The 13,766-nt window shown below is 41.7% G+C and overlaps 1 protein-coding gene and 1 long non-coding RNA gene across 2 annotated transcripts in view; both read left to right on the forward strand.

Moving 5' to 3' along the window:
• Positions 1-422: 422 nt before the first annotated feature.
• On the forward strand, positions 423-5,392 carry LOC116447096. The gene is made up of 3 exons (XR_004241483.1): positions 423-441; positions 5,039-5,133; positions 5,223-5,392. It is a non-coding gene; the product is annotated as an uncharacterized LOC116447096 (long non-coding RNA).
• Positions 5,393-7,243: 1,851 nt separating this feature from the next.
• BTAF1 (B-TFIID TATA-box binding protein associated factor 1) overlaps positions 7,244-13,766 on the forward strand; it is a 44,016-nt gene continuing 37,493 nt past the window's right edge. Inside the window, exon 1 of the mRNA XM_032115994.1 lies at positions 7,244-7,560. Coding sequence (XP_031971885.1) covers positions 7,547-7,560 — 14 coding nt within the window. The 5' untranslated portion in view covers positions 7,244-7,546. The remainder of the gene's footprint in view (positions 7,561-13,766) is intronic.

Raw genomic sequence — 13,766 nt, forward strand, 5'->3', positions numbered from 1 at the left:
TGCCAGGACCAGCAGTTCAATGATGTGAGCAGCAGCTTCTCAAAGAAGATCAATTTTTTCTTAAAATGTTTTATGTGAATCATCCAGAAATGTAGACACTCAAAGGTGCTCGATGCTGAGAAAGAAAGGTTTCCCCCATCTGGGGTTTAGCAAGGGATATGAATCGTTGGCCACTGTGAAGAGCAGTTTATTTAAAATGTGTGTGCAAACAAAAAGCAATAGCTTCCATGCTGTCCCTAACCACTAGAGCTTGTTTCCTCTCCAGGCTGACTCTTACTTTCTCCAACTGTCAGCGTACTGTGCCTTACTGGTTCCAGTGGATGGCAGTTACCCAACCAGCAGCTCCCTTTCGTCTTCTCGTGGGAAGCCAGGAAAACGGATGACATCCACTGAACTGACCTAGTTGGTCAGTTGACAAAAGGGATGACAAAAAGGAACCAGGTGAGGAAGCAACTTGATTCTTTGTCCTCCTGAGATGAAAAGATAATGCAGGGGTTGTGGGGGAAGGACAGGAGAAGAAACGTTTTAAAAAAGAAAAATTGAGGAGGGAAAATGAAAATGCAGGTGTTGGGGGAGAGAGTTAACAGTGTGAGGGAAGAAATGTGCAAAAGGTGCATGTGTAAAAAGCTGGTGAAAGATTACTGGGTGTAAAAAGAGGGCACATGCTGGAGGAGGAGTTCCTGGCAACTTCTTATCTGGGTCTTCTAAGCTGTGCTGGTGGCTCGTGTGAGTTGATGTAAATAACCGTTATCAAAAAAATACAGGAGCACTCAGACTTCTAATCCTACAATAAAGTCATGTGGGATCTTAAAACTAATTAAGTCTTCTCTCTAAGCTTTAAATCTAGTCTGTGTGTAGTATAATATCCTGAAGACATTCCCTGTAGAATCCAATGGGAATTTCAGACAATCATAAGAAACTACTCCACAAACCTATTCCACATTGAAAACAAGCTCAGTTTTTACTGGGTGTCAGGAATCCCAGCATTAGAGGAATCCAAGAATAAAATTCAATTTATCTATTACAGGTACATACCTGTCTTATCTCACACTTTCAGGACAGCATCAAAACACACTATAATGTTGCTATTACTGTACCCATCACACAAAACTTACAGTTATAAATTAATTAAAGTGTAACAAACAAATCTGAAGTAACTGCCTCTCTAAGAAGTACAACAAGCAAGTCAATACAGAGTCATACTGAAAACAGGAGACATTTATTCCTTTATGAGGAACACCCAGGACTGAATGTTCCACAAAGGAAGATGAAAGAACCCTCAACATAGATAAACCTGATAAAGTTGTTACAGATGAGGATGTTCCCCATGTAGTTCTTGAAAGGGCCTCTTCTAACATAAACAGAAAGTAGTTTTTACTTTCAGAGTTATACTACCAAACAGAAGTCCAAAAAACAAAATTAACTCTTTTAGGAGAAGAAAACAAAATTCAAACTATTGTTAATATCTGTTAATCTCAGTCCATCTTTGAGATGCACAAAGTAAATAAAAGAAAGTATAAACTGGTATATCCAAATGCTAGAGCTGATTGATACTTGTCTGCACACTTCAGATGAAAAATGGGACCATCACATCCTGGTATCCACATCATGTTGATATTCAGTAGCAATTCTGGTATGCAGTAAATGGTAAATTCTGATATTCACACTACATGCTGGAAATCTTTCATAGGCCTAAAATATATTCTGAGAAATGGTATTTGCAAATTAAAGTAAAAGAAAAACAGTAATTGCTTTCTATCACTTAAATATAGGAGTTAAAATATATAGAGAGCAAAGGGTACATGCACCAGACTTGTTTTTAAATCTAATTTAAACTCATTAACTGCTGCAGAACTTGTGATGATGGCCACAGATTAGCTTTCTTTTTTATCTTTGAAAAGCAACAGCTTTTGGAAAGAGCTGGACTAGATGTGAAACCTCTGGCCTTGTTTATTCAGCATTATAGTGTGTTTCTGAATCCTTATGTCCCTGATGACAGAGGTGCTTTTCTATTTATGCTCTTTGTATTCAGTTTGTGCACACTGGAATTATAGGCACTTTTTTTTTTTTTAACTGCACAGACTGATGTCCCTCTTGCATTAGCTCATGAAAAAATAAAGAACAACCAGGCTACTGAAGTTAAATAAAGAAAAAGCCCTTAAAATCACACAACTTTAGATAATAGAAGAACTTAATAAAAGGTCTCTGGTTGTTTCTCTCATGTTATTTTCATGCTGCATTTTTCCACAGGCCTATGTAGAAAGACCAGAAGATTTATAGGAAGAGTTTGACCTCATTATTTCCATTTCTTTTTGTCTCTAAGTGGCTCCTTTGTGTCTGTTACCTTGATCCAAACAAGCCCATTGACATGAGCTTTTCTCCCCTTCAGTTTTCTTTTTGGATATGAAATACTAAATTCATTTTTTATATGTATGTATATCTATGTATAAATGTAGGTATATGTACATTATAAACATATATATAAATTTCTGCATATAAATGGAGAACTCTCCTCTCCTAAATGTCGGTGAGAGAGCAGGTATAAAGATGCAATTGTCCATGGAAGTTACTACTGTTAATCCCTTAATACTTCAGTATTAAGTTTATTTACTGAATGTAAATTTAGTTTAGTTACTTTCTTGACATAGAAAGTGGTGGAGTTCCATGCACAGAGAGGTCAAAAGAGGGAGGCTTTAAATGTAAACATAACTGTTTGAAAAAAAGACCAACTGTATCAAATGGATAGGTAATACCATTTCCTAAAAAACATGCCACAGGAAAAAAAACTACCCAAACTATAAAATATTTATTTAACTTAGGATAGCATGGATAACTGCTAGACAAAACTAAGAAACTTAGTTTTTATACATAAAAGGTTTCCAAAGAATATCAGTAATTTATGTCTTTGTGTGTTATAAGATAGGGTGGAAAGTAGAGCTGAGTTAGAAAATGGGAAGTTCGGGATTATGGAACTAAATGCTGAAGAAATCAGAGACAAAAACAAAAACACGGTGGTGGTACAACCTTGTACAAGGTTGATCAGTTGTACAGAAATATGTTTAAAATGGAAATGGGCAAGAAGAAACACTTCTGAACAATTCCATGCCATCTCATGAGATAAAATCCCTGGGAGCAGAAAGTCACAAAAAGAGAATCACAAGTTTTCTCTCTTTATTTGTCATATGAGGAGCCTCTCATTCAGGAAAACTGTCCCAAATTGGCAGCGTTAAATATGATCGGAGGTAATGAAATCTAATTAGATAATTACACAGCCCTAGTGACATTGGGAATCTTTTAGATGTTGGTGGTTTTCACTACCTAAGTGTTATTGCAACCTGTTTGACGTTGAGAAATTGGAGCCCATCAAACTTTTTTCAGAAATGTTGCTGCTGCATGTTGTGGGTGGCAGTGCTTTGCCCTGATTTGTCTCTCAGAATCCAGCATTTCACTGGTATCTCTGAGGTGTTTTTAAACTACAAGAACTATCAGTCTTCATCCAGCCTCCAGCCACCAGCACTTACTGTGAAGAACTTAAAAAGAAGGCCATGTACAAGTTGACGTTTTTTTAAGAGGCTTTTGAGAAGGTTCTGCAGCTACTAAAAAAACCTCCTTGGAGTAAAAATAAGACAATTAAAAGCCATAAGAGTTGGCATGGAAACTAGTGAAGCTTAGATGATAAAAAATAAATATACCTTTAAATAAAAATTAAGCAGAATAGCAATAGAAAGTATTAGTTAGCAAGAAACAAGAGATTACTCAAGAAAAAAAAACCTTCAGCAATCAGAAGTCTGATTTTAATAGCACTTAAAGAGGGCCTAACCTACAGAGATAAAATGTCAAATAAAAACAAGGAAGATTAAATAATAGTTGAAGAAGAAACAGTTAAATATATAAAAATGAATAAGAATTTTAAAGTCTAAATGTTAGAAATAGTCTACAAGATATCTAGTTAGTTTTCAGACCTCAGAACAGAAAGCATTATTAAGAAATACATGTTGCAAAGAACCTGCACAGTTCATCTGCATAGGTTCATAATGCATAAATGTGTCTCAGAGAAATTTTTCCCCAAATTATCAAAATAATGATAGTGACTAAGACACCAGCAGAGAAGCTGTCTGAGCAAACTGCTAGGCAGGGACAAGCTTCTAAGACTCGCTTGTCTTCAGACAAGATTTCCAAGGGAATTTAGAAATCAAGTAACATAGACACTAAAATACATGTAAACTATTATGAAAATAATCTTTTTTTATCAGACTAGAAGGCATCAAATGTTACACCTACCACTACAGAGATCCTGAGTAATACAAACCTGCAAACCTCCAGGCCACAAAAAACTAACTGGAAGTTAGTCTTCTAAAAGTCCTGAACATGTAGAAGGTTATGTAATGTCAGGTCTAATCAGGAGGGATTCCACCTGAAAAACTGTGCCTCTGTCATCTGCTATTTGCACAGCTGAAGCACTTGGAGGCTGCACCACTTTTTGCCTGGGCTCTGGCAGCTGACAGGGCACGTACTCGAGCTGCTGTCCCTGTGAATCTGCAGCCCAAGCAGTTAAGAGTTCACAGGTGAACACAGCTGGCAGGAGGAAGAAAGCTAAATAAAAACAGTTGAGGTGAATGCAGGATGTATTGATTGAAACAGACCAAAGGAGTAAAATTACTGAGTATTATCTAATTTAGGAGCAGGTTGGAGAGAGTATACTGGCACACAACAAATTTTCAGGGGGGATTCTTTTAACAGAAGAAGAAAAAGGAAGAGAATATATAGCTGCTCCTTGAAAAATGGGTTGAAAGAAAACATGCAAAAAACATTGGTGTGACTTACAGAGCAGCTGAACAGATGCATGGACAAAGAACAATTGGTTGTCATAGGGTGTAGGGAAAGGATTCAGCAGAAGATACAAGTGAATAGTTAAGTAGGGATGTGCTTTACATAAATGTCACATCGAAATACAAAAATATATGGTGTGAAACTTGAATGAATTGTGTTTTGGTCTAGAATGCCTACAGTAACAGATCATTCTTTCTGTCTTTTGCAGATTGTTTACCTGAAAATGCAGTTTATCATAATTTCAGCAAGTACTCAGTGCATACGACCCACAACCAATATCTTCCCTGCACTTATTTCTATCAGGTAGGAGCTGTTCAAAACAAATTTTATTGCATGTTTGATGTGCCCTCTGCCTTGACTGCTATTAAAACAATGCACTAACTGTTCCTAAGGAACCTAAGAGGAAATAGGATGTTGGAGTTGGAAATATCACCTGAAGATCACAGCAGGACAGGATGGCTGCTGATTCCTGGCTAAACAAACACGGAAATATTATCAGGGATGTTTGCTATACATCCATGTCAACAGCATCAAACATACAAGAAAAATATCTCCACCCTCAGTCTGCTCCTTGCTGCTCCCAATCCCAATTCTCTGCTGTTCCTCCCCATCACACAGCAAAGTGCAAACATGTACACACATGGGATAGGAGCAGGCATGTTCCTGGGATCATGGTCAGGGACCCAGGCACCTGCAACACGAGGGCATGGGATGGCAGAAGGGAAGGGCTGCGGAGTTTTTGGAGTACTTTGGTAAGATGCTCTTGGCCTCCAACTAAACACACTGGACTTTTTCTGTGTATTCAGCTACAGAAGGTACATTGAGCTATTTAAAGTTAGTTACTGCACCAGTCATGACAGGCAAAAGGCATCACCTGGGTGGTTGGCTGTAGCACTGTGACAAATCCCCCGTCTAGCACTGAAAACCGGGTCTGTGGTTTGTTCTGGCCACACTGTGCTCACTGGCCTCAGGCTGACTCACATGGCCAGTGTTTGGGGCCACTTTAACGCCAGTTTCCAGTTGCCACAGAGCTCCCACCAAAGGACAGGAGAAGAGAAAGGCAGGAAAGAGGCACCCCAGGCAAACCTTATGGAAGACTGAAGTACAGGCTGAACCTACATGGATAGGATAGATTGAAGCATTATATCCCAGTATCTTGTTTATAGAACTGTCAAAAGACAGTGATAATGCAGACAGCACTAGAATGTTTATTTGGAACATGTGCTCTTGGGGAAGGAACGTGTGAGCCCATACACGAAGAGTTAACTCTCCGGGGAAAGGGAGACCAACCAGAAAGGCTGGGGCCAGCAGAAATCCCTCTAGAAGGGTTGGGTGTGAAACACCCCAATGGGCTTCAGAAGAGAACTTTATCATACAGTGTTACGCAAATTCATGTGTTTATCCAAGTTTATGCCATCACAGGAAAGAAAAACCTATTATTTTGTTTCCAACTTATCACATGAAAGGTTACGTACGTCAACTAACTTTTATGTACCAGTCTGGGGCCATTAATTTAAATGATTAGTCGAAGGCTAACTTCTTAATCTGGACCTGATGGAAGCTGATAGCGTGCACTTGGAAGCTTGGTGTGCTTGCCCGGAACACGGGGCACTACCGGGCTGGATCCCAGGGGTCTTTCAGCATCGCCCGGGGCCCACCGGGCTGGGAGGACGGGCCGCTATGCCAGCCGGGGCGACGGCAGAGAGCGGGAAAGAACGTGGCCCCTCACGGAGGCACCGCGACCGGGCCGGACCAGCGACCACCTCGCTGACCGGGGTGGCTGGCCATGGTTAATAAACCCTTGCGTGTTACCACCCTCCTGTGCTATAACCGCTCTGCGGTACCACCCGTGTGTGTTACAACCACCCCTCGCTGTGGGGGCTCCAGTGCTGCGCCCGCCCGCTAGGACAGCAGGGCCACCCGACCCGGCTCGCCGGCGCGCGGGGCACGCCGGGAGCTGTAGTCTAGCGGGCAGCGTCTTCACGCCGCAGCACCGGGCATGGACGATGGGCGGCGGACCTCGGCAAAAGGGGGGTGTGGCTTTCGTTCGGCAAGTACCGGCCGCCCTCTCCCGCCGCGTTGGCGGGACAGAAGTGCCACCACCCAGTGGACATGGAAGGAAAGGCCTTTACTCCGCGTTCTGGTGCCCCTCTTCTCCCCTCGGGGTGCGGGACTGGGGTGCTCTCCTTTGAGCTCGCCCCCCCCCCCCCCCATCGCCGTGCAGATAGAACGCCCCGGCGGAGGCCGGCGCCCCCCCAGCCGGCCCGGCGGGCTCCACGGCCGATCCTGCTCAGTGCGGGCACTGCGCGCTCCCGCCCTCCTTGCTCTTAGAAGCGCTCCCGCCATTGGCTGCGGCCGGGCGCTCTTGCCAATCAGGAAGCGGCTCTCATGGAGGAAGGGAATAAATACAAGATGGCTGCTCATATAAAACGAGGCATTGGGCTTCGCCCCGGCGATGGGGGAATCGAGGCTTTAACCCGCGCTCCGAGGGTCCTTTGCCGCTCCCGCCCACGCCGCCGCCGCCTCGCCTGGGGGAGCGACACTCCGACCGCCGCCGGCCTCTGCCGCGGTCAGCCGCTGCCCGCGGATCGCCGGCGGGGCCGAGGCTGGGTGCGGCGCCCCAGGCCCGAGCGAGGCCCAGTGCCCTCCGCCCGGGCAGCACCCCGGCCCCCCCGTCCCGCCGCCCGCCGTCAGCCAGGCCCGGCTCCGGGCGGCCATGGCCGTCTCCAGGTCGGTGGGAGCTGGGAGGAATGGGGGAAGGAGGACCGGCAGCGGCGACCCGGCGCTCCCGGCTCTCCGTGTGGCCTGGGGGGGGGGGGGGGGGGCGGGGGAGGGGTGCCGCTTTCCATCTCCTTTTGCTTCGGGAGCCTGCAAAGGCCTCGCTGGGGCCGCCCCGCTGGGATCTGGGGGTGGCTGCGTGCTCCAGCGCCTAGGTTTGCTTCCTGGCCTGGGGTAACTCCCGTGCCCCCTCCCTTCCTCGGGCCGCAGGGGCTCTGCCTGGGGCGTCTCGGGCTTCCTCCCGAATTCGACACCTTCGTTTTGTTGGCCAGTGGTGGCTAAACTTCTAGAGAATAGGAAATTATGATATTGAGTCGCAAAAACTGGCGAGAAACCGGTTTTGCCTTTCAGAGCCCTTAGTTGTAAAGTAACCAAAATAAAACAGGCTTTCATGGAGAAAAGTGATCAGCGTATTCTGGCTCTGCCTCACAATGTTGGGCAGTATCTGCTTGCACATATGTGCTCTGGGGTGTGCCAGCGTTTAAAGCATTCACAGATATGGAGGTGTGTCTTAATAGAGCTGGTTTATAAAAAATGCTGAGCACAAATTCCTGCCTTTTTTTTTTTTTTTTTTTTTTTTTGTATGTATGTATGTGTGTGTGTGTGTGAAACGGGCGCGTTAAGCTTCCTAACAGGATAGTTGAAAGGAAACCATAAATCCAAATTAAGCTGGTGATAGATTAGCTCCAAGTCACGTGTTGGTAGTATCTCTACTTCCAAAGTGCTATCACAAATGTATATTTTGTTTCAGAAGCTGCGTGTGAATAAGTTTACAATTCTGTGTAGCAAAGTTGAGGTGTGCACACTTCTAATGGCAATCCACTCTTCATCAAAATTCATGGCAGCAATGCACCTTTTAAGATTTCTAGTAGCAGGTGTTTGATTTTAAGGTTTGTAGTTTCTACAAGGTATCCTTTTGTTTTATTCTGCTCTTGTTTTCAATTTGTTGTATGTTTGTAGTGGTTTTTTCTCATCCTACAAATCTGTCCAGAAGAATATGAAAGTAGTAAGGATTGCTGTAACAAGATTACTGTGTACATTAAAATAAGTAATCATGTAAAATAGAGGAGTCGTCTAATTACATTAGGTCTGGTCAGTCTGCTTAACCAACTTTGGTAATGTACATGTGATATGGGGGCTAACAGGAATATCAAGATAGAGCTTTTCTGCTGCATGCTGAGGCTGTGTCTGCTGTAAAGGCTGGTTTCCATTTCAGCTACCAAAGTTGCTTTAGTGGAAAGCAGCAGTACAAAGATTTAGTTAATACCTTTTGGGAACTGAAAGGAAAACTAGATATGGCTCATTCTAAGATTCAGTGTGAAGCACTAAAGAAGTTGGTGTGTTAATGATAGTGTTACATATTGCTTCAGATTATAGTTTTAATATCCAGATGTTATACGATTGAACACAAGGTATAGAACTTCAGTAAAAGTGCTGTAATACTGGTTAGTTGGTACAGAATTGTTCCAGCTTCGCATTTTGGAGTGCTGTAACATCTTGACTATTCCTGGTGAACACCAATGTTTCTATAATCATAAGAAGCGATAATGTGTAAATTTGGCTTTGTGCTTGTTTTTAATAGAGTAAAGCCTATCTATGTCCCTTTGAAGTTACACAGCAACTCCTGACAAATGGACCTTTCTGCTGCCGGACCATAGGAACACTGATACAGTGTCAGTGCTGCTTTTGTAAATAAAGATACCTTGTCTTCACCTTTTACTTCAGAACATTGAACTTCAAAGGTCTTTTCCTTTCAGACATATTACAAATAATTGTTTGTGTACTTGTGTATGTAACCACATAACTATCTTTTTGTGAAAGTTTAGTTGCTCCAGCTTCTGTACTAATTCTGCTTTTCCTCTATGTAGTTACAGTTACTTTTTTTTTGATGACTAACATAATATTTTATTGTTGAATGCCTCTTTTCTATACAAGTTTGGAGAGTGAGGAAGAAGCTGACTCAAATTAATCTTTCTCTAAAGCCTGCAGTCCTTGTGGAGTGCATACCAAGCATTAATGTTAACAATAACTTCATTAGGCATAGTTCTATATTGGAACCATTATTTTAAAAATAACTTTTTTTGGAAGTAAGGGTTGGAGTAGTTTTACATTCTCAAAACAGTAAATTATCAGGTGGTGGTTTTCCCAGGAAAGTTTAGTTTCTGCTCTTTGGCCAGTTGAAAACCTTTCTCAAAACCCTAGTCTGTTCAGGGAGATCCAAACAAACATAGGGAATGCTTTGAAATGCCTCCAGATTAGGTTGAGAATTTGCAGCTTTGGTATTAGTAAGGTCATCTTAAAAGTAATTGTGTAACTAGTTGTGCACTTTAAAAAGTCTGATATTTAATTCTGCATTTTATGTGTATGTGCTTGTTTGACCAGATCCTGCTGTTACATGGATTGAAGGCCTCCTCCTATATAACATTTCTGTGTTGATGCTCTAGAAAACAGGCATAAAGCAAAACAGTAGATACCTCATACCAGGAGATGTTGCAGAATATTTACATTGTATGTGTTCATCTCTTTGGTAGTTTTATGCTGAGGAGACTAATGAATCCCATCCTCCAGAAGTAGGGAGAGGTGGGTGGGAAGGTTGATATTCCTTCTGTGAATGTGCAAACTCACTTAGTAGGCTTTAGTTTCTGTCACCAGTCTTAGAAGTATAGATCAAGTAGTATAATGTTTCCATAGCTAATAAAAAAATCCCCATGTTCTTGATAGTGGAAGTGAGAAGGAAAAAAAAGAAGTGAAAAGTTTTGCTTCAGCTTCATTCCTACAAAGTTCATGATCCAAGTGAACAACCGCAGTGGCTCACAAGTGATCTTTTGAGATACTTTTCCTTCTGAAGTAATACTTCCAAGAGAATGACAGCTCATAGATTACTCAGGCTGGTAGAGTTTCAGTAGGTAGTAAAATGATGATAGTACTTCAGTATCTAATAAAACTTTTTTCCAGTTTCTTTAATGTGTTCAAAGGCATGTCATGTATTATTCTAACACCAAGGTGTTAATGGCTTTCTTCTGGTTTTGAGTGCCTTTGCAGTATGAAGGAGAACCGATGTCCTTTTAAAATATAACAAAATAAGGAAGCTGGTAAGGTGCATTGAGACTAAACAGTTTGATTTTAGTTGGTATATCCTTTTAAGCTCTCCCTGATATACCTTAAAGACAACCTCTTCAGGGTATGTTCAAGACAGTTCCTTACAGAAATATAGGAGAGCATAACTTGCTGCTCTTGCAACGCATTCTTGATTTGATCTGTGTAAGATTAATACTGTTTTCTAGAGTTTTCAGTGGTTTTGTTTACTTGAATTTGTGTATGACTGGTAATATGTAGATTAGGAACCTAGTTTTTATTTTAAAATAAATAATGTTGAAAGGCTGGGAGACTAAAGCTCCTGTGAACTAAGCAGGCCTCATCTATTGCTTTCAGCTTTTGAAGTGTAGGGCTTTGACTTCACAAGAATAAGTGGCTGCACTGGCTGGCATCATTACTTATGTAACATTTCAAAATGAATACTGCATCAAAAATCTCTTCTGTGCATTGTATACCTTTTAGAAATGTTTTTTTGGGGTTATCACAGACTTCCCCTATAAAGAATTCAGCTTTTAGCTTCTTTAGAAGCTGTTACTTCATGGCTGCTCTTGCATGAAAAGCAGGAGTTAACCTGAACAAGTATGTGTTCACTAAAACTTAAAGGCCTGTGTCCAAAGCATTAGAATAGATGTTCTATAACCAGTGTGCTTATGGGAGTTCAGACTTAAAAGGGGGGTAGAATAGTGTAACTCTTCTTTTGTTGGTGGAGATTACCTTGAAGACCAGAACATTGGACTGCCTTCTGTGTTGCTCTTTGTGGGGAGGCTGATACAGTTATGGGAAGAGGGGAAGCAAAAGTAGCGTGTGCACTGTTGCTCAAATGAGATAGAGCACCCAGTTTCTCAGACACACTTTTCTAATGGACTGAAGTGAAAGTTGAAAGTCAGATAAGAATGCCAGCCTGCTCCAACAGATGGAATTTGAATTGTCACTGAGGTGTTCTCTTTGTAACTTACTGATACACATCTTGTATTAGTCTGTCGTTGCAGCTGTTTCAACTTCTGATTTTTTCTGACAGGTTTTGTAATGTAATTGATCTCACTTTGGGGTGCACTGTTAGTTGTAGCTACATATGTAATAGTTTACAAGTAAAACTTGTACAGCATAAAGTTGTAGATAATACATGAAATATACAATCCATATGGAATTAATTGTACTAATTTTAGCATTTGGTTGGCTTCCATATGCAGTATAGAATACTGTGACCCAGTGTGGTCGTGGAGCTGTTGTTTCATTCCGGATGCTCCTTCAGGCTGCTGTGTAGGAAACAAGATTTCTTCACTGTCCACAGTCCCACCTTCATAACTATTTACACACCTAGGAGAAGTAAAATCACAATCCATTCTTTGTCTATCATCACACTTCTGGGTTTTGTTCTGAATACTGTTGAGTGGCTTTTTCCTCCTACTGGCTGATGGTATATTTGGAAGTTGCTTATTTGATTACTTAACCATTCATGTGAGCAAGTGTTTAGAGCTGACCAAGCTGGGATTTGACCAAATGATGAAGCGACAGCAGAGGACTGTCCGGTCAACAAGAAAAGCTCAGACTCTGTTAGAATTTAGGTTGAATCTCACCCATGTCAAGTGTAAAATTTAATTTAGGGATGTTTTCAAGGTGTTTGGGCTATTTCTGTGCTAAGAAATAGTGCCTGGCAGGAAGTTTCTGGATGTTGAAAATACCAACTCCTAAGAGTATTCTCTTGCCTTCTGATGGGTGCTAGCTAGCAGCTTTTCAAAGAGCTCTAGGCAGAGCTTGACATTACTGTTCCAGGGACTGTGCCAGTAAGGATTTTTTGTACAGTCACACAAATTTAATGGGTTGGAGGATATGCTAAGGTAGTTACAAGGTGTTCATACTAGATGGCCTTTACTATTAGAGATTGCTCTCTAGACAGTTAAACGTGCTGGTGCACAGAGATGTAAAGTCCAACCAGATCATTTCACAGGCAGCAGTGATCAGTTCACTGTCCCTTTTAAGCCTCCACTCATTAAAAGCAACAACTTGGAAGTTTCATCATCTGAAGTCCTGTGGGGACCCAGTCCAGTCAGAACACTTACACTGGGACAGTGGGGATCTTTATAGAATTCAGCTGCACATGCGTTCTTCTTTTGCAAACATTTTGAAAATACTGTTGCTAGCACCTGTATCTTGACGTTAATTAACCAGCTACTAGCTTTCTAATGCCTGTGGAGCTGAAGGGCTTTCAAATCCACATCATTCAGTTTCCACAGGAGTGCCATATGGTTCACTTTGAATAGTATGACAACTGTCCCTAATCAAATGGAGATCAGCCCTCTGTTTGGGGGCAGCAGCAAAGAACTGCAGATCAGCATGAAGAACAGAACAGGTCATTTGTTGCAGCATTTGCCCCCTGTGCCTGGGTGAGGGTCATGTCTAACGTGGTTTAATGCTGAGTGTGCAAAACTGGTGACCAGAGGATGGAGTCACTGTGGTACCTGGAGAGTGCCACCACTTAGTTGTGGTGGCTCTTCTGTAGGTGAAGCATCTCAAATGCTACTGGATGCCTGTTCTTAAGCACCTGCATTGATGTCTGTGTCAGAAGCATTTCTAATGGACTCTGTGTCAGTGTAAAAGGTGTTTCTTAGAAGAAAAAATAGTTAATTTGAGTGGAGTGCTGATCATAAGAACTTTGAGTTGTTGCTCCCAGTCGTGTCTTGCTGATACACTTCAACAGGGACTAGAAAAATTTTGAATTTATAAAGTGAGAGGAAGAAATTATTTACTCTTTGAACAAGGTAGTGCTTTGTACTGAGCTCGTATGGCATGAGTTCACACCAGGGTCGTATATGGTTGCTGTCCTGTTGATGAGATGTAGTTGACATGGGATTGGAAGACAACAGAAGGATCTAAACTCATTGTTTGAGTTAAAAGTGAAGAACTTTGTATTTTTAAGTTCTGATTACAGCAGTTAAGTGCAGAAAAAGTAATTTTAGGGATATATTTATTTTCTAGTGTGCATTGGTATTTAAATTTTCATAATAACTTAAAATTATTTTTCATAATAATTTATAGACCTGTTTTTGTTTTTAATCTTTTTC

This window comes from Corvus moneduloides, chromosome 8, assembly GCF_009650955.1.
Source record: "Corvus moneduloides isolate bCorMon1 chromosome 8, bCorMon1.pri, whole genome shotgun sequence".
In the NCBI taxonomy this organism is placed as follows: domain Eukaryota; kingdom Metazoa; phylum Chordata; class Aves; order Passeriformes; family Corvidae; genus Corvus; species Corvus moneduloides.